The 21726-nt window shown below is 52.0% G+C and overlaps 1 protein-coding gene across 9 annotated transcripts in view; it reads left to right on the top strand.

Annotated features, from left to right (window-relative positions):
- KALRN (kalirin RhoGEF kinase) overlaps positions 1-21726 on the top strand; it is a 396845-nt gene that overhangs the window by 241402 nt on the left and 133717 nt on the right. For 7 of the 9 annotated variants that reach the window (XM_077273324.1, XM_077273330.1, XM_077273322.1 and 4 more), the window contains one exon: positions 2403-2649. In XM_077273324.1, coding sequence (XP_077129439.1) covers positions 2403-2649 — 247 coding nt within the window. Of the gene's footprint in view, positions 1-2402; positions 2650-12117; positions 12245-21726 lie in introns of those variants that run through there. The other 2 variants (XM_077273327.1, XM_077273329.1) reach the window with 1 other exon arrangement.

The following is a 21726-nucleotide window of genomic DNA, read 5'->3' on the forward strand; positions in this document are numbered from 1 at the left end:
TGTTGTCAGTTTTCGGTGTCTTCTCTGGGTTTGGGCGCTCAATAGATCACAGCCACGCTCCGTTGTTGCCCCGAGGCCGGTGTTTTCTGGCTGCGCTGCTTTTGCCAGTTTTCAGTGTCTTCTCTGGGTTTGGGCGTTCGATAGGTCACAGCTGCGCTCCGTTGTTGCCCCGAGGCCGGCGTATTCGGGCAGCGCCACTGTTGTCAGTTTTCAGTGTCTTCTCTGGGTTTGGGTGCTCGATAGATCACAGCCGCGCTCCGTTGTTGCCCCGAGGCCAGTGTTTTCTGGCAGCGCCGCTGTTGCCAGTTTTTGGTGTCTTCACTGGGTTTGGGCGTTCGATAGGTCACAGCCGCGCTCCGTTGTTGCCCAGAGGCCGGTGTTTTCTGGCAGTGCCGCTGTTGCCCGTTTTCAGTGTCTTCTCTGGGTTTGGGCGCTCGATAGATCACAGCCGCGCTCAGTTGTTGCCCCGAGGCCGGCGTATTCGGGCAGCGCCGCTGTTGCCAGTTTTCGGTGTCTTCTCTGGGTTTGGGCGTTCGATAGGTCACAGCCGCGCTCCTTTGTTGCCCCGAGGCCGGTGTTTTCTGGCAGTGCTGCTGTTGCCCGTTTTCAATGTCTTCTCTGGGTTTGGGCGCTCGATAGATCACAGCCACGCTCCGTTGTTGCCCCAAGGCCGGTGTATTCTGGCAATTCCGCTTTTGCCAGTTTTCGGTGTCTTCTCTGGGTTTGGGCGTTCGATAAATCACAGCCGCACTCAGTTGTTGCCCCGAGGCCGGTGTTTTCGGGCAGCGCCACTGTTGTCAGTTTTCAGTGTCTTCTCTGGGTTTGGGCGTTCGATAAATCACAGCCGCACTCAGTTGTTGCCCCGAGGCCGGTGTTTTCTGGCAGCGCCGCTGTTGTCAGTTTTCAGTGTCTTCTCTGGGTTTGGGCGCTCGATAGATCACAGCCGCGCTCCGTTGTTTCCCTGAGGCCGACATATTCGGGCAGCGCCACTGTTGTCCGTTTTCGGTGTCTTCTCTGGGTTTGGGCGCTCGATAGATCACAGCCGCGCTCCGTTGTTGCCCCGAGGCCGGTGTATTCTGGCAATTCCGCTTTTGCCAGTTTTCGGTGTCTTCTCTGGGTTTGGGCGTTCGATAGGTCACAGCCGCGCTCCGTTGTTGCCCCGAGGCCGGTGTTTTCTGGCAGTGCCGCTGTTGCCCGTTTTCAGTGTCTTCTCTGGGTTTGGGCGCTCGATAGATCACAGCTGCGCTCCGTTGTTGCCCCGAGGCCGGCGTATTCGGGCAGCGCCGCTGTTGCCAGTTTTCAGTGTCTTCTCTGGGTTTGTGCTCTCTATTTTTTTTTTTTGTTGGGGAACTGGTGGGACGACATTGTTTCTTTAGTGTTGTTGTTCTTTTTCTTTTGTTTTTCTCGTTCTACTTCGTTTTTTGTGCCTCTGATTTATGATTTTTTTCTTTTCGGCCGCTTTGCTCCCACTCGGATCATTTTGTCTGGAAGTTTACAGCTCTGCAGATGGCGCTGCTGCGCTCGGGTGTCTGTCTCACCATGCGGGGGTCCCGCCATTACATGAGGCCTCGTATCTGTGATGTGAACGGTGGCCGGCGATGACTGTCTCTCAGGCTGCGCCATAGCTGCTGCCGCTGGTGGACGGGCGCTGTAGCTCCTGCTACGGAATGATGGCTCAGTAGTCAGCATTGTCTTATATATAAGGCAGCATGGTGGCTCAGTGGTCAGCACTGTACTGTATATAGGGCAGCATGGTGGCACTTCTTGGGACCAGTCCTTCCTGCGGGGGGCTCTTGTTTGTAGTTCGTACCAGGCATCTATTCTGTTACCTAAGCCACTGTGCTTCCCATATATAGTACTTTACTAGCCACTGAGCCAGTGTACTACCGCAAAACTAGTACAGTGCTAACCACTGAGCCACAATGCTGAACCATATATAGTACAGTGATAACCACTGAGACACCATGCTGACCTATATATAGTACAATGCTAACCACTGAGCCACGGTGTTGTCCATTATATAGTACTCTTCTAACCACTGAGCTACCATGCTGCCCTATATATAGTACAATGATGATCACTGAGCCACCATGCTGCCGTATGTATTAGTGGTAACCATTGAGCTTTTGTGCTTCCTTTATATAGTACAGTTCTGACCACTGAGCCACCATGCTACCCTATATACAGTACGGTTCTGACCACTGGGCCACCATGCTGCCATATATATTAGTGGTAACCATTGAGCCTTTGTGCTTCCTATATCCAGTACAGTGCTGACCACTGAGCCTCCGTGCTGTTTCGGTCCTGTGGTGCAGACCCCGTGGTTACTCGGCCCCGTAGCCTCTGTACACATTCCATGTCTCGGGGTGACCCGCTTTCACACCCGCTTTCCTCTCTTGCAGCTGTCGGGCGGCTGTGAGCTGACGTCGGTGCTGCAGGACTTTGTCGCCATTCACAGCAATGAGCTGAGCGTCCAGGTCGGGCAGACGGTGGAGCTGCTGGAGAAGCCGAGCGAACGGCCTGGATGGTACCTGGTGCGAACCACAGACCGGAGCCCCCCGCTGGAAGGACTGGTCCCCAGCAGCGCCCTCTGCGTCTCCCATTCACGCAGCAGTGTGGAGATGGAGTGTTTCTTTCCCCCAGGAAAAGGTAAGATGGGGACGTTCAGGTGTCGCCTGAATGCTGGGGTCCACGGCCTGGGGACGGTCTCTGGGACCCCCCTTGTGGTTTAGTATTGTCTTCTGGTGTTGGACGTTTTCTGTGTTTTGCGTTGTCCAGTAGATGGCGATCTCTTCCTATAATGTGCTGTAGCGTCCCAATTAAAGGGCCCCTTACCCTTCCAGGCCCATGGGCCGGTTGGTAATAGACTTGTTTCGGGAGGTTCTCCACCTCGGGGATTAGGAGCCTCCTCCATTACAGACGATCCTTCCTTCCTCTTCTCCTCCCGTGCTTTTATTCTTTTCCCTTCCTCACTGACTTGTTTGTCTACTTGCTGTCAGTGAATAGAAGCATTGTTTTTTTTTATCTACAGACTATAAACTGTCCTTTGAGCCTTCCACTGACAGCAAGAAGACATCGTTAAGATGGTGATGAATTTAGACCTGGTAGTTAAGGTGGAAGCAGCAGAACTGTGAGCGCAGCTCTCGGGGTGATAGGAGGATAACCAGGGTTGGTGTATGGAGGTTGCCTGCGGTTTGTGGGGTGCTCCCCTCTCCTTCTCCAGGCCAGGATCGTGTTCATTGCCGAAAACTCGGGACTGCCAGACGCCCCAACCCCATAGACTCATTGTGGCCCTGTGCTGCCAGGGCTCTGAATACGAGGAGTGCATGTTCAGTGCCAATAGTCAGCAGCTCGGCGCTCCGGTCCTCTGCCGGCCGGTCCTCTGCCGGCCGGTCCTCTGCCGGCCGGTCCTCTGCCGGCCGGTCCTCTGCCGGCCGGTCCTCTGCCGGCCTGTCCTCTGCCGGCCTGTCCTCTGCCGGCCTGTCCTCTGCCGGCCTGTCCTCTGCCGGCCTGTCCTCCGCCGGCCTGTCCTCCGCCGGCCTGTCCTCCGCCTGCCGCCTTGTCCTCTGCCCGCTTCTTCCGGTTCTCACATACTTCACATTCATGAGGGGCTTTATCTCACATAAGAAAGGAAGGACAGCATCCAGTCCAGGTGAAAGTGTTCAAAAACGAATTCCTTTATTTGCCACGGTGCGACGTTTCGACCCGGATGGGTCTTTATCAAGCTTGATAAAGACCCATCCGGGTCGAAACGTCGCACCGTGGCAAATAAAGGAATTCGTTTTTGAACACTTTCACCTGGACTGGATGCTGTCCTTCCTTTCTTATGTGGTATGTGTATCTTCCATGGGGGTCCAGTGGAATTAGGACGTGCATCTACCTATCTGTTGTGCTGTCGGTCAGCTGCTATATTTCTAAGGAGGGGCTTTATCTCGTCAGATCTGATTGATCAGTCAGGCAGAGTCGTCCTTCCGTGGGGATGCAGACAGTGAGGGCCCCTCACTCACCGACACTGGCCCTGGAGTGACGCTTGGGAAAGGCAGGGCTCTTAGGATATAAGGGGTCCATGGTTCTCTGCCTTCCCCCCAATCATTACCGACAATGCGGGGGAGCTGGGATTCACCTGTTCCTTCAGGGTGCTCCATCCCCCCAGCTGGTATCCTGTCTCCCCACCATACTCCTCTCATGGTGGACTCAGGAAACAGATGCCGGGATGACCTGTGCCCTGGAAATGCCACACCTGAGCTGACGAGGACAGACGCATCCTCCCTGCAGCCCCCCGGCCAAGCGCTGGCTGCAGGAGGACGGCACCATGAAGCTCCTGGGCTCAGACTGTGGCTCCGCAGAACCTGCGCCGTCTGGGCTGCAGCCGTGCAAAGTTTGTTATTCTTAGTGTTCGGCATCATTGTTTTCACGGACGCCGATACTTTGTTTCTCTGCTTCGCCGTCTTCTCCGATGTAGAGTCGCCATCGCTCCCGTAACTCCAACTCCCACGTGTGAGAGGAAGAAAGTTACATAAATTATCAGATTATAACATCGGAGAAGCCATTCTGGTAATGCGCCATCATATAGTAATGACCTTGTCAGCCTCTGCGCTGGGACCTCGAGTATGTTGTAGTGGTGTGTGCAGTGGGTATAATCTCCCCATGTAGTGGTGTGTGCAGTGGGTATAATCTCCCCATGTAGTGGTGTGCGCAGTGGGTATGATCTCCATGTGTAGTGGTGTGTGCAGTGGGTATAATCTCCCCATGTAGTGGTGTGCGCAGTGGGTATGATCTCCCTGTGTAGTGGTGTGCGCAGTGGGTATAATCTCCCTGTGTAGTGGTGTGCGCAGTGGGTATGATCTCCCTGTGTAGTGGTGTGTGCAGTGGGTATGATCTCCCCGTGTAGTGGTGTGTGCAGTGGGAATGATCTCTTCATGTAGTGGTGTGTGCAGTGGGTATGATCTCCCTGTGTAGTGGTGTATGCAGTGGGTATGATCTCCCCGTGTAGTGGTGTGTGCAGTGGGTATGATCTCCCCGTGTAGTGTGTGCAGTGGGTAAGATCTCCCCGTGTAGTGGTGTGTGCAGTGGGTATGATCTCCCCTTGTAGTGGTGTGTGCAGTGGGTATGAACTCCCCTTGTAGTGGTGTCTGCAGTGGGTATGATCTCCCCGTGTAGTGGTGCGTGCAGTGGGTATGATCTCCCCTTGTAGTGGTGCGTGCAGTAGCTATGATCTCCCCTTGTAGTGGTGCATGCAGTGGGTATGATCCCGTGTGCAGTGGGTATGATCTCCCCGTGTAGTGGTGCGTGCAGTGGGTATGATCTCCATGTGTAGTGGGTATGATCTCGCCGTGCAGTGGGTATGATCTCCCCTTGTAGTGGTGTGTGCAGTGGGTATGATATCCCCGTGTATTGGTGCGTGCAGTGGGTATGATATCCCTGTGTAGTGGTGCGTGCAGTTGGTATGATCCCGTGTGCAGTGGGTATGATCTCCCCGTGTATTGGTGCGTGCAGTGGGTATGATCCCGTGTGCAGTGGGTATGATCTCCCCGTGTAGTGGGTATGATCTCCCCGTGTAGTGGTGTGTGCAGTAGGTATGATCTCCCCTTGTAGTGGTGTGTGCAGTGGGTATGATCTCCCCGTGTAGTGGTGCGTGCAGTAGCTATGATCTCCCCTTGTAGTGGTGCGTGCAGTGGGTATGATCCCGTGTGCAGTGGGTATGATCTCCCCGTGTAGTGGTGCGTGCAGTGGGTATGATCTCCATGTGTAGTGGGTATGATCTCGCCGTGCAGTGGGTATGATCTCCCCTTGTAGTGGTGTGTGCAGTGGGTATGATATCCCCGTGTAGTGGTGCGTGCAGTGGGTATGATCCCGTGTGCAGTGGGTATGATCTCGTGTAGTGGTGTGTGCAGTGGGTATGATCTCCCCGTGTATTGGTGCATGCAGTGGGTATGATCCCGTGTGCAGTGGGTATGATCTCCCCGTGTAGTGGTGCGTGCAGTGGGTATGATCTCCTTTTGTAGTGGGTATGATCTCCCCTTGTAGTGGTGTGTGTAGTGGGTATGATCTCCCCGTGTAGTGGTGCGTGCAGTGGGTATGATCTCCCCTTGTAGTGGTGCGTGCAGTGGGTATGATCCCATGTGCAGTGGGTATGATCTCCCCGTGTAGTGTTGTGTGCAATGGGTATGATCTCCCCATGTATTGGTGCGAGCAGTGGGTATGATCTCCCCGTGTAGTGGTGCGTGCAGTGGGTATGATCCCGTGTGCAGTGGGTATGATCTCGTGTAGTGGTGTGTGCAGTGGGTATGATCTCCCCTTATAGTGGTGCGTGCAGTGGGTATGATCCCATGTGCAGTGGGTATGATCTCCCCGTGTATTGGTGCGTGCAGTGGGTATGATCTCCTTTTGTAGTGGGTATGATCTCCCCTTGTAGTGGTGTGTGTAGTGGGTATGATCTCCCCGTGTAGTGGTGCGTGCAGTGGGTATGATCTCCCCTTGTAGTGGTGCGTGCAGTGGGTATGATCCCGTGTGCAGTGGGTATGATCTCCCCGTGTAGTGTTGTGTGCAGTGGGTATGATCTCCCCATGTATTGGTGCGAGCAGTGGGTATGATCTCCCCGTGTAGTGGTGCGTGCAGTGGGTATGATCCCGTGTGCAGTGGGTATGATCTCGTGTAGTGGTGTGTGCAGTGGGTATGATCTCCCCTTATAGTGGTGCGTGCAGTGGGTATGATCCCATGTGCAGTGGGTATGATCTCCCCGTGTATTGGTGCGTGCAGTGGGTATGATCTCGTGAAGTGGTGCGTGCAGTGGGTATGATCTCGTGTAGTGGTGTGTGCAGTGGGTATGATCTCCCCGTGTAGTGGTGTGTGCAGTGGGTATGATCTCCCCGTGTAGTGGTGTGCAGTGGGTATGATCTCCCCGTGTAGTGGTGTGCAGTGGGTATTATCTCCCCGTGTGTTGTGTGCAGTGGGTATGATCTCCCCGTGTAGTGGTGTGTGCAGTGGGTATGATCTCCCCTTGTATTGGTGCGTGCAGTGGGTATGATCTCCCCGTGTAGTGGTGCGTGCAGTGGGTATGATCCCGTGTGCAGTGGGTATGATCTCCCCATGTAGTGGTGCGTGCAGTGGGTATGATCTCCATGTGTAGTGGGTATGATCTCCCCATGTAGTGGTGTGTGCAGTGGGTATGATCTCCCCTTGTAGTGGTGTGTGCAGTGGGTATGATCTCCCCGTGTAGTGGTGCGTGCAGTGGGTATGATCTCCCCTTATAGTGGTGCGTACAGTGGGTATGATCCCATGTGCAGTGGGTATGATCTCCCCGTGTATTGGTGCGTGCAGTGGGTATGATCTCGTGAAGTGGTGCGTGCAGTGGGTATGATCTCCATGTGTAGTGAGTATGATCTCCTCGTGTAGTGGTGTGTGCAGTGTGTATGATCTCCCCGTGTAGTGGTGTGTGCAGTGGGTATGATGTCCCCGTGTAGTGGTGTATGCAGTGGGTATGATCTCCCCTTGCAGTGGTGTGTGCAGTGGGTATGATCACCCCGTGTAGTGGTGTGTGCAGTGGGTATGATATCCCCGTGTATTGGTGAGTGCAGTGGGTATGATCTCCCTGTGTACTGGTGCGTGCAGTGGGTATGATCCCGTGTGCAGTGGGTATGATCTCCTCGTTTAGTGGTGTGTGCAGTGGGTATGATCTCCCCGTGAATTGGTGCGTGCAGTGGGTATGATCCCGTGTGCAGTGGGTATGATCTCCCTGTGTAGTGGTGCGTGCAGTGGGTATGATCTCCATGTGCAGTGGGTATGATCTCCATGTGCAGTGGGTATGATCTCCCCGTGTAGTGGTGTGTGCAGTGGGTATGATCTCCCCGTGTAGTGGTGCGTGCAGTGGGTATGATCTCCCCGTGTAGTGGTGCGTGCAGTGGCTATGATCTCCCCTTGTAGTGGTGCGTGCAGTGGGTATGATCTCCCCATGTATTGGTGCATGCAGTGGGTATGATCCCGTGTGCAGTGGGTATGATCTCCCCGTGTAGTGGTGTGTGCAGTGGGTATGATCTCCCCGTGTAGTGGTGCGTGCAGTGGGTATGATCCCGTGTGCAGTGGGTATGATCTCCCCATGTATTGGTGCGTGTAGTGGGTATGATCTCCCCGTTTAGTGGTGCGTGCAGTGGGTATGATCTCCATGTGCAGTGGGTATGATCTCCCCGTGTAGTGGTGTGTGCAGTGGGTATGATCTCCCCGTGTAGTGGTGTGCAGTGGGTATGATCTCCCCGTGTGTTGTGTGCAGTGGGTATGATCTCCCCGTGTAGTGGTGTGTGCAGTGGGTATGATCTCCCCGTGTAGTGGTGTGTGCAGTGGGTATGATCTCCCCGTGTAGTGGTGTGCAGTGGGTATGATCTCCCCGTGTGTGGTGTGCAGTGGGTATGATCTCCCCGTGTAGTGGTGCGTGCAGTGGGTATGATCTCCATGTGTAGTGGGTATGATCTCCCCATGTAGTGGTGTGTGCAGTGGGTATGATCTCCCCTTGTAGTGGTGTGTGTAGTGGGTATGATCTCCCCGTGTAGTGGTGCGTGCAGTGGGTATGATCTCCCCTTGTAGTGGTGCGTGCAGTGGGTATGATCCCGTGTGCAGTGGGTATGATCTCCCCGTGTAGTGTTGTGTGCAGTGGGTATGATCTCCCCATGTATTGGTGCGAGCAGTGGGTATGATCTCCCCGTGTAGTGGTGCGTGCAGTGGGTATGATCCCGTGTGCAGTGGGTATGATCTCGTGTAGTGGTGTGTGCAGTGGGTATGATCTCCCCTTATAGTGGTGCGTGCAGTGGGTATGATCCCATGTGCAGTGGGTATGATCTCCCCGTGTATTGGTGCGTGCAGTGGGTATGATCTCGTGAAGTGGTGCGTGCAGTGGGTATGATCTCGTGTAGTGGTGTGTGCAGTGGGTATGATCTCCCCGTGTAGTGGTGTGTGCAGTGGGTATGATCTCCCCGTGTAGTGGTGTGCAGTGGGTATGATCTCCCCGTGTAGTGGTGTGCAGTGGGTATTATCTCCCCGTGTGTTGTGTGCAGTGGGTATGATCTCCCCGTGTAGTGGTGTGTGCAGTGGGTATGATCTCCCCTTGTATTGGTGCGTGCAGTGGGTATGATCTCCCCGTGTAGTGGTGCGTGCAGTGGGTATGATCCCGTGTGCAGTGGGTATGATCTCCCCATGTAGTGGTGCGTGCAGTGGGTATGATCTCCATGTGTAGTGGGTATGATCTCCCCATGTAGTGGTGTGTGCAGTGGGTATGATCTCCCCTTGTAGTGGTGTGTGCAGTGGGTATGATCTCCCCGTGTAGTGGTGCGTGCAGTGGGTATGATCTCCCCTTATAGTGGTGCGTGCAGTGGGTATGATCCCATGTGCAGTGGGTATGATCTCCCCGTGTAGTGGTGCGTGCAGTGGGTATGATCTCCCCTTATAGTGGTGCGTACAGTGGGTATGATCCCATGTGCAGTGGGTATGATCTCCCCGTGTATTGGTGCGTGCAGTGGGTATGATCTCGTGAAGTGGTGCGTGCAGTGGGTATGATCTCCATGTGTAGTGAGTATGATCTCCTCGTGTAGTGGTGTGTGCAGTGTGTATGATCTCCCCGTGTAGTGGTGTGTGCAGTGGGTATGATGTCCCCGTGTAGTGGTGTATGCAGTGGGTATGATCTCCCCTTGCAGTGGTGTGTGCAGTGGGTATGATCACCCCGTGTAGTGGTGTGTGCAGTGGGTATGATATCCCCGTGTATTGGTGAGTGCAGTGGGTATGATCTCCCTGTGTACTGGTGCGTGCAGTGGGTATGATCCCGTGTGCAGTGGGTATGATCTCCTCGTTTAGTGGTGTGTGCAGTGGGTATGATCTCCCCGTGTATTGGTGCGTGCAGTGGGTATGATCCCGTGTGCAGTGGGTATGATCTCCCTGTGTAGTGGTGCGTGCAGTGGGTATGATCTCCATGTGCAGTGGGTATGATCTCCATGTGCAGTGGGTATGATCTCCCCGTGTAGTGGTGTGTGCAGTGGGTATGATCTCCCCGTGTAGTGGTGCGTGCAGTGGCTATGATCTCCCCTTGTAGTGGTGCGTGCAGTGGGTATGATCTCCCCATGTATTGGTGCATGCAGTGGGTATGATCCCGTGTGCAGTGGGTATGATCTCCCCGTGTAGTGGTGTGTGCAGTGGGTATGATCTCCCCGTGTAGTGGTGCGTGCAGTGGGTATGATCCCGTGTGCAGTGGGTATGATCTCCCCATGTATTGGTGCGTGTAGTGGGTATGATCTCCCCGTTTAGTGGTGCGTGCAGTGGGTATGATCTCCATGTGCAGTGGGTATGATCTCCCCGTGTAGTGGTGTGTGCAGTGGGTATGATCTCCCCGTGTAGTGGTGTGCAGTGGGTATGATCTCCCCGTGTAGTGGTGTGTGCAGTGGGTATGATCTCCCCGTGTAGTGGTGTGCAGTGGGTATGATCTCCCCGTGTAGTGGTGTGTGCAGTGGGTATGATCTCCCCGTGTAGTGGTGTGTGCAGTGGGTATGATCTCCCCGTGTAGTGGTGTGTGCAGTGGGTATGATCTCCCCGTGTAGTGGTGTGCAGTGGGTATGATCTCCCCGTGTGTGGTGTGCAGTGGGTATGATCTCCCCGTGTAGTGGTGCGTGCAGTGGGTATGATCTCCATGTGTAGTGGGTATGATCTCCCCATGTAGTGGTGTGTGCAGTGGGTATGATCTCCCCTTGTAGTGGTGTGTGCAGTGGGTATGATCTCCCCGTGTAGTGGTGCGTGCAGTGGGTATGATCTCCCCTTATAGTGGTGCGTGCAGTGGGTATGATCTCCCCGTGTATTGGTGCGTGCAGTGGGTATGATCTCCTCGTGAAGTGGTGCGTGCAGTGGGTATGATCTCCATGTGTAGTGGGTATGATCTCGTGTAGTGGTGTGTGCAGTGTGTATGATCTCGCCGTGTAGTGGTGTGTGCAGTGGGTATGATCTCCCCTTGTAGTGGTGTGTGCAGTGGGTATGATGTCCCCGTGTATTGGTGCGTGCAGTGGGTATGATCTCCCTGTGTACTGGTGCGTGCAGTGGGTATGATCCCATGTGCAGTGGGTATGATCTCCTCGTTTAGTGGTGTGTGCAGTGGGTATGATCTCCCCGTGTATTGGTGCGTGCAGTGGTTATGATCCCGTGTGCAGTGGGTATGATCTCCCCGTGTAGTGGTGCGTGCAGTGGGTATGATCTCCATGTGCAGTGGGTATGATCTCCATGTGCAGTGGGTATGATCTCCCCGTGTAGTGGTGTGTGCAGTGGGTATGATCTCCCCGTGGAGTGGTGCGTGCAGTGGCTATGATCTCCCCTTGTAGTGGTGCATGCAGTGGGTATGATCTCCCCATGTATTGGTGCGTGCAGTGGGTATGATCCCGTGTGCAGTGGGTATGATCTCCCCGTTTAGTGGTGCGTGCAGTGGGTATGATCTCCATGTGCAGTGGGTATGATCTCCCCGTGTAGTGGTGTGTGCAGTGGGTATGATCTCCCTGTGTAGTGGTGTGTGCAGTGGGTATGATCTCCCCGTGTAGTGGTGTGCAGTGGGTATGATTTCCCAGTGTAGTGGTGTGTGCAGTGGGGTATGATCTCCCCGTGTAGTGGTGTGCAGTGGGTATGATCTCCCCGTGTGTTGTGTGCAGTGGGTATGATCTCCCCGTGTAGTGGTGTGTGCAGTGGGTATGATCTCCCCGTGCAGTGGGTATGACCTCCCCGTGTAGTGGTGTGTGCAGTGGGTATGATCTCCCCGTGTAGTGGTGTGTGCAGTGGGTATGATCTCCCCGTGTAGTGGTGTGTGCAGTGGGTATGATCTCCCCGTGTAGTGGTGTGTGCAGTGGGTATGATCTCCCCGTGTGTGGTGTGCAGAGTGGGTATGATCTCCCCGTGTGTGGTGTGCAGTGGGTATGATCTCCCCGTGTGTTGTGTGCAGTGGGTATGATCTCCTCGTGTAGTGGTGTGTGCAGTGGGTATGATCTCCTCGTGTAGCGGTGTGTGCAGTGGGTATGATCCCGTGTGCAGAGCCCTGTGTTGGGAGCTGTACACATGGAGCCGCTCCTCCCTCCCCGGCGGTGGCTCCTCCTGCCCTGCGAGGTGAGCTGCCGCTCTTGGTGCTTGGGGCTTATTGCTGGTCATGAGAGGATGAAGAGTGGAAGCCCCCGCGCCCCGGCTCTCTGCTCCGCGTCCTGGTTCTGCTGCAGGTGCTGCTGCTGCTGTCTGCTGGGTGGTGAGTTCTCCCCAGGAACCAGGCTCAGATATTGGGGCCTCCTCATGTCCTCTAATGGTGCCCTGAGGGCAGAGGTGACCCTGCGGGCGATCTCCTCCCCCCACACGTTGTGATTATTCGGGATTTTGGTTTCCAATAGATCCAGATGTTGTATCGTCTCCTATAAGACGTAGGACGGAGCTGGAGGGGCAGAAGGGGGTCGGTATCTGTGGTGGTGAAGTGGGGGCTTGTCTCCTTGTGACTTTGTGGTCAGTATCTGCACTGCACATTTAGTAATGACGTTAGGGGCAGTGTGGGGGCTGATATTGGGGTCAATATCTGTGGATGTGGTGGGAGGGGGTCGATGGTTCTTGTGATATTGGGAGACTCCAGCTGCTGAGATGTTATGGGGTCGGTCAGTATCTGCCCCCTCATGAGTGATACTCGCTCTTCTCTTGGTACTTAGTGCCGGGATTGTTCTTTTATGAATGGACGGGGGAGGGGAGCTGAAACTGTTCCCTGGATTTGCCAAATGTCAAGTACAAGACCAGAGGGAAGTGGTCTAATGAGACGTTCTGTGACTGCAGTCTAATGTGGTGTCTACCATTAGTGCAAATAACTTACCATGTGCCTTGACCTGCCAGCTGCTGCCCCCCATATCTGCCCCTGACACCCCATATCTGCCTGCCACCTCCCCGTATCTGCCCGCTGCCGCCACCTACCAATATCTGCCCGCTGCTGCCACCTCCCCATATCTGCCCTTAACACCCCACATCTGCCTGCCACCTCCCCATATCTGCCGTCTCTCGGTATCTGCCCGCCGTCTCTCGGTATCTGCCCGCCGTCTCTCGGTATCTGCCCGCCGTCTCTCGGTATCTGCCCGCCGACTCTCGGTTTCTGCCCGCCGTCTCTCGGTTTCTGCCCGCCGTCTCTCGGTGTCTGCCCGCCGTCTCTCGGTATCTGCCCGCCGTCTCTCGGTTTCTGCCCGCCGTCTCCCGGTTTCTGCCCGCCGTCTCCCGGTTTCTGCCCGCCGTCTCCCGGTTTCTGCCCCCAGGTTTTGCACTGGTCTCTGGGGCCATGAAGCGGCTTCATCCTGGTTCCGCTCCCGGCAGGGCCCCGTCTGCAGAGCTTTCCTCCTCGGCTTTGGTGTCGGGTGCTGCGCTCCCTGGACTGCAGAGCGGCTCCTCAGGAAAGGTTTTCATTATGGCCGCGGTCGTCCGCTGACCGGTCGGATGTTTTCCATTACCTTCTTCTGATCGTGTTCGGTAACCTGGAGCGGTCGGGTCTGTACCAGTGTCATCATATACATGGGGCGCACCGCCGCTGAGGCTCTGCACAATGGCCGCCGGTGCGCCTAGAGGCTTCCCATCTGTATCAATTCCACCCCCTACATCAGCAGGGTTTGCACCTCACCCTCACAGACCTGCGCCCGCACCGCTGCCATCCTCTCCAGGGATCCTCTCTGGTTTGTCAGGATCCTGCGGATCCTGAACTTCTGCTTTTAACCCTTCGCTGGCCACCCGGCACGATTTTGAGCCGACTTCCTGTGGCTTTATGGCTGCTTGGCACCACTAGTCCCCCCAGGGCTCTGATTCGGGCATCGCTGGCTTGAATCAATCGCATGTTGGCATCAGTTATAACTTGCCCAGGAATGTGCCCTCCTCCCATTGTCCGCCGTCTACAGGAATACACTAAAGTCTACAGGAATACACTAAAGTCTGCAGCAACTGCAGGTGATGGACAGGTGGAGACAGCGATTGTTCCCTTGTATCATCCATGGCTGACACTGCTGCCCTTCAGTCATAAGTGACGGATAGAAATCTCCCTGACCCCAACATCCACATGTGACTGATATATATCAATAATATATTATAACGCTCCAGTACTGATATAACCCCCAGACATTACACCATATGTGACTGATATCAGCCCCTCTTATAACGCTCCAGTACTGATATAACCTCCAGAGATTACACCATATGTGACTGATATCAGCCCCTCTTATAACGCTCCAGTCCTGATATAACCTCCAGACATTACACCATATGTGACCGATATCAGCCCCTCTTATAACGCTCCAGTACTGATATAACCTCCAGACATTACACCATATGTGACCGATATCAGCCCTCTTATATCGCTCCAGTACTGATATAACCTCCAGACATTACATTATATGTGACTGATATCAGCCCTCTTATAACGCTCCAGTACTGATATAACCTCCAGACATTACACCATATGTGACTGATATCAGCCCCTCTTATAACGCTCCAGTACTGATATAACCCCAGACATTACACCATATGTAACTGATATCAGCCCCTCTTATAACGCTCCAGTACTGATATAACCCCCAGACATTACACCATATGTGACTGATATCAGCCCCTCTTATAACGCTCCAGTACTGATATAACCCCCAGACATTACACCATATGTGACTGATATCAGCCCCTCTTATAACGCTCCAGTACTGATATAACCTCCAGACATTACACCATATGTGACCGATATCAGCCCTCTTATATCGCTCCAGTACTGATATAACCTCCAGACATTACAACATATGTGACTGATATCAGCCCTCTTATAACGCTCCAGTACTGATATAACCTCCAGACATTACACCATATGTGACTGATATCAGCCCCTCTTATAACGCTCCAGTACTGATATAACCCCAGACATTACACCATATGTAACTGATATCAGCTCCTCTTATAACGCTCCAGTACTGATATAACCTCCAGAGATTACACCATATGTGACTGATATCAGCCCCTCTTATAACGCTCCAGTACTGATATAACCTCCAGACATTACACCATATGTGACTGATATCAGCCTCTTATAACGCTCCAGTACTGATATAACCCCCAGACATTACACTATATGTGACTGATATCAGCCCCTCTTATAACGCTCCAGTAATGATATAACCTCCAGACATTACATCATATGTGACTGATATCAGCCTCTCTTATAACACTCCAGTACTGATATAACCCCCATACATTACACCATATGTGACTGATATCAGCCCCTCTTATAACGCTCCAGTACTGATATAACCCCAGACATTACACCATATGTGACTGATATCAGCCTCTTATAACGCTCCAGTACTGATATAACCCCCAGACATTACATCATATGTGACTGATATTAGCCCCTCTTATAACGCTCCAGTACTGATATAACCTCCAGACATTACACCATATGTGACTGATATCAGCCCCTCTTATAACGCTCCAGTAATGATATAACCTCCAGACATTACACCATATGTGACTGATATCAGCCCCTCTTATAACGCTCCAGTACTGATATAACCCCCATACATTACACCATATGTGACTGATATCAGCCCCTCTTATAACGCTCCAGTACTGATATAACCTCCAGACATTACACCATATGTGACTGATATCAGCCCCTCTTATAACGCTCCAGTACTGATATAACCTGCATATTATATGATTACTTTCACACAGGGCCGTCGTGTTGGTTGTTATTCCTGTAGATATTACCCATCGGGGCAGCGGTGATGGAGTCGCTGACTGTGGGCGGTTGCAGATTCCTGGGTTTGAGGTGCAGCGCGGGAGGAGTCTTGCTGGTGGAAGTTGTGTTATGCTTTTGGTCGCTTATGATGGTGGTGGCTGTGGCTGTTTGCACATAGTAGGGCACTAACCTTAGCTTTGTTTACACTCTTCTCAAGGTTAGCGGAGCCGTGTGCGTCGCACTCTGCTGTCACTGCAGAGCCTTTGTGCACCATGCTCTGCTGACACTGCAGGGCCTTGTGCGCCACATTCTGCTGTCATTGAGGAGCTGTGTGCGCCGCTCTCTGCTGTTACCGAGGAGGCATGTGTGTTGTGCTCTGCCGTTACCGAGGAGCTGTGTGCGCCGCTCTCTGCTGTTACAGAGGAGGCATGTGCGCTGCGCTCTGCCGTTACTGAGGAGCCGTGTCGCCTCTCTGCTGTTACCGAGGAGGCATGTGCGCTGTGCTCTGCCGTTACCGAGGAGCTGTGTGCGCCGCTCTCTGCTATTACCGAGGAGGCATGTGCGCTACGCTCTGTTACCGTGGAGCTGTGTGCACCGCTCTCTGCTGTTACCGAGGAGGCATGTGCGCTGCGCTCTGCTGTTACCGAGGAGCTGTGTGCGCCGCTCTCTGCTGTTACCGAGGAGGCATGTGCGCTACGCTCTGCTGTTAACGAGGAGGCATGTGAGCTGTGCTCTGCCGTTACCGAGGAGCTGTGTGCGCCGCTCTCTGCTATTACCGAGAAGGCATGTGTGTTGTGTTCTGCCGTTACCGAGGAGCTGTGTGCGCCGCTCTCTGCTATTACCGAGAAGGCATGTGTGTTGTGCTCTGCCGTTACTGAGGAGCTGTGTGCGCCTCTCTCTGCTGTTACCGAGGAGGCTTGTGCGCTGCGCTCTGCTGTTACCGAGGAGCTGTGTGCGCCACTCTCTGCTGTTACCGAGGAGGCTTGTGCGCTGCGCTCTGCTGTTACCGAGGAGCTGTGTGCGCCGCTCTCTGCTATTACCGAGAAGGCATGTGTGTTGTGTTCTGCCGTTACCGAGGAGCTGTGTGCGCCGCTCTCTGCTATTACCGAGAAGGAATGTGTGTTGTGCTCTGCCGTTACTGAGGAGCTGTGTGCGCCTCTCTGCTGTTACTGAGGAGGCATGTGCGCTGCGCTCTGCTGTTACTGTGGAGCTGTGTGCGCCGCTCTCTGCCGTTACCGAGGAGGCATGTGCGCTGCGCTCTGCTGTTGCCGTGGATCTGTGTGCGCCTCTCTCTGCTGTTACCGAGGAGGCATGTGCGCTGTGCTCTGCTGTTACCGTGGATCTGTGTGCGCCGGGCTCTGCTGTCACTGCCGAGCCGCTCTCTGACATCACTGCTGTCACCTTTTTTTATACATGATGCTGAATTGAGTGCTTTTGGTCTCTCTGGGACTTGTAGTCCTCAGACGCTGTGGAGAGTGTAACGTAACATCTGCCGTGTTCTCACATCAATGCTCTGGAAAGGAAGTTTAGAGGAATCTGCTGAGATGGAGGACGGTGGTCCCGGGGTGACCCCAGGGGCGGACGCTCCAGCGATGGACGCCTGAGTTGCGACCCCCGTATGTGCAGCAGCTTCTGCCCAGACTTTCCCTGCTGAGTTCTTAGAGCTGTCAGAGACCCCCTGCCCGTCGTCTCCTGGAAATGACCCCCGAGGATGAAACTGGCACCGTGATGCCACAGCACAACACAGAGCGGCGGAGAGCCGGCCCGACCAGTTCCACCGCATTCCGCTCCTCGGTGAAGGGGTGATGGCGGGGACGGGCCGGTGTGAGGACTGACACCGGAGAGGGGCCGATGGTGATGCCGGGGACACGGCCGCCGGCTCCTGTCAGTCGCGTTAATTAGCCCTCGGTAATTATCTGCCAGGCGCAGAGCGGTGACGGGATTACCCCCTTTATAGATCAGATTTTCCAGCGATCCTGTAAGACGCAATTATCGTCTATTCTCCGGCCGCCGTTCAGGAGACCATCTGTCAGGAGTCGTCCTTAGGGTTAAGCACATTCTGCGCCCACACGGGCGTCACCCAGCTTTCCGAGCACTCAGAATGGCTCTTCTTGTAATGGTGAATTTCTGGTGTCTGTGTGTGGAGTCCCCGGCCCGGGGTTATTCCTGTCTCGGGTCTTTCATCTGTGCAGCGCGGTGATCCATTACATTACATTACATAACCTTCTGATAGACGCCCTCGTTATCATAGTAATGGCGGCCACGCCCGGACTGTGCTGCACTCTGCGAATGTCGGCTCTCCCCCCCCCCCCCCCGCACCCGGGCCACATGGTGTGTACCCGAGACGTCTTGGGTCTGATCACACCGGGTGCATGCACTGTATGTGGCCACGATGGGCCTTGCTATTAGCCTCCGTCTGACGGGTGCACAGGCCGGGGAGTATCATCCCCATCATTGCCGACGTCCTGGGGGCGCAGCTGCGGTCCTGATGGTCCCATTGTTTCCCCTTAGATATTGGGAGGTGCGTTTATGGGGTCCTGGGCTGATTTCCGGTGGGCTGATTTCCGGTGGGCTGATTCCCGGTGGGCTGATTCCCGGTGGGCTGATTCCCGGTGGACTGCGCTGGTTCTGGAGGTCCCGCTCTTCTTGTCAGATTTGCGATACCCCGGGTGGATCTGTGGCGCGTCCGTCGCTGCGGTCCCAGGATCGGGCCCGCGCTCACATTCCCGCATATTAATGACTATAATTACTAATCCTAGGACGGTTATTAATAGTCAGTGAGGAGGAAGCCGCTCGGCAGGTACCTGAGCCCGGGTGAGTCACCGCCGCGCAGGCAAGTCCCGGCGGTGTGCTCGCCCATCACTGTCTATGCGCGGACAGAGAGACGAGAGGATGGCGGCTGCTCGCTGCTGTATGCTGAACATCAGAGGTCGGTGTCGCCAGTTATATCTGAGTCCGGTCATTATATTATTACACTGCACAACATTATATCAGTCATTGTACAACCGCTACATTGTGACAGTGTATAATCCTGCCATATAAACCACGCTGCGTGATATTGTCACACTGCTGCTCCTTATAGCAGACAACATTATATATTACACTACACTACATTATATTACACTATAGTACGGTATATTACACTACAGTGCATTATATTACACTACAGTGCGTTATATTACACTACAGTGCGTTACATTACACTACAGTACATTACACTACAGTGCGTTACATTACACTACAGTACATTACACTACAGTGCTTTATATTACATTACAGTACATTATTACACTACAGTGCTTTATATTACACTACAGTGCTTTATATTACACTACAGTGCGTTATATTACACTACAGTACATTATTACACTACAGTGCGTTACATTACACTACAATACATTACACTACAGTGCGTTATATTACATACAGTGCGTTACATTACACTACAGTACATTATTACACTACAGTATGTTATATTACACTACAGTACATTACACTACAGTACATTACGCTACAGTACGTTATATTACACTACAGTACATTACACTACAGTGCGTTATATTACACTACAGTGCGTTATATTACACTACAGTGCGTTATATTACATACAGTGCGTTACATTACACTACAGTACGTTATATTACACTACAGTGCTTTATATTACATTACAGTACATTATTACACTACAGTGCGTTATATTACACTACAGTACGTTATATTACACTACAGTACATTACACTACAGTGCGTTATATTACACTACAGTGCGTTATATTACACTACAGTGCGTTATATTACACTACAGTGCGTTACATTACACTACAGTACGTTATATTACACTACAGTGCTTTATATTACATTACAGTACATTATTACACTACAGTGCTTTATATTACACTACAGTACATTACACTACAGTGCGTTATATTACACTACAGTACATTACACTACAGTACGTTATATTACACTACAGTGCTTTATATTACACTACAGTACATTACACTACAGTACGTTATATTACACTACAGTGCTTTATATTACATTACAGTACATTATTACACTACAGTGCGTTACATTACACTACAGTACATTACACTACAGTACATTACACTACAGTACGTTATATTACACTACAGTGCTTTATATTACATTACAGTACATTATTACACTACAGTGCGTTACATTACACTACAGTACATTACACTACAGTACATTACACTACAGTACGTTATATTACACTACAGTGCTTTATATTACATTACAGTGCGTTATATTACACTACAGTGCGTTATATTACATACAGTGCGTTATATTACACTACAGTACATTACACTACAGTACGTTATATTACACTACAGTGCTTTATATTACATTACAGTACATTATTACACTACAGTGCGTTACATTACACTACAGTGCTTTATATTACACTACAGTGCGTTACATTACACTACAGTACATTACACTACAGTACGTTATATTACACTACAGTACATTACACTACAGTGCGTTATATTACACTACAGTGCGTTATATTACACTACAGTGCGTTATATTACATACAGTGCGTTACATTACACTACAGTACGTTATATTACACTACAGTGCTTTATATTACATTACAGTACATTATTACACTACAGTGCTTTATATTACACTACAGTACATTACACTACAGTGCGTTATATTACACTACAGTACATTACACTACAGTACGTTATATTACACTACAGTGCTTTATATTACACTACAGTACGTTATATTACACTACAGTGCTTTATATTACATTACAGTACATTATTACACTACAGTGCGTTACATTACACTACAGTACATTACACTACAGTACATTACACTACAGTACGTTATATTACACTACAGTGCTTTATATTACATTACAGTGCGTTATATTACACTACAGTGCGTTATATTACATACAGTGCGTTATATTACACTACAGTACATTACACTACAGTACGTTATATTACACTACAGTGCTTTATATTACATTACAGTACATTATTACACTACAGTGCGTTACATTACACTACAGTGCTTTATATTACACTACAGTGCGTTACATTACACTACAGTGCTTTATATTACACTACAGTGCGTTATATTACACTACAGTGCGTTATATTACACTACAGTGCGTTATATTACATACCGTGCGTTATATTACACTACATTATATTCCCTGCTGCCCTTATGTTCGCTCCTCTGAGAATTGTCAGGTGGGCAGAAAGAGCGCAGGTCCGATCTATAAAGCGACTGCTGGAGAAACTGTATCTCATCCCTTCTTGTGTGATGCAGTCTGTGGAGCTATGTACCTAATCCTGTCCTATGGGATATTGTGAGCTGAGCTGCTGTATCTAAGCCTATGCTGAGGGAGCTGAGCTGCTGTATCTAAGCCTATGCTGAGGGAGCTGAGCTGCTGTATCTAAGCCTATGCTGAGGGAGCTGAGCTGCTGTATCTAAGCCTATGATGAGTGCGCAGTGAGCAGTAATGGATGATGAATGTCTTTCTAGTCTCCGTCCTGCTATAAAGTTGCAGTAATCCCCTATTAATGTCAGTGCAGATCACCACTGCCGTCACTTCATGGATCGTCCTCCGTGACGCATCTCCCCGTCCTGCAGAGCTGGCTGCGGAGCCTCGTTAGTAGTCACCCAGATTTCCTAGTAGCCTTGAACAAGGGCGAGGCAGACGGGACCATCCGGGTCCTAGAGCTTTCTAACGGACGGTGGGCGCCAGCTTCTCACAAATCCCTCTGCTGCTCTGTTACATTGTATCAGTGTGGGTTGCAGGTCTGCACTGATACATTGTATCCACTTGTCAGCTGAGAGTAGCACATCACCTGTTCACTGCTCTAATGGGGCTGCATTGTTCCCATTCTCTGACGGCAAGCAGAGATCTTAGACGTTGATGCAGAATTGAAGCCCAGAGTTTTTTAGAAGATTGGAGACTAAGGCAATGTGCACACGATGCGGATTTTGCTG

This window comes from Ranitomeya variabilis, chromosome 7, assembly GCF_051348905.1.
Source record: "Ranitomeya variabilis isolate aRanVar5 chromosome 7, aRanVar5.hap1, whole genome shotgun sequence".
NCBI classification, from domain to species: domain Eukaryota; kingdom Metazoa; phylum Chordata; class Amphibia; order Anura; family Dendrobatidae; genus Ranitomeya; species Ranitomeya variabilis.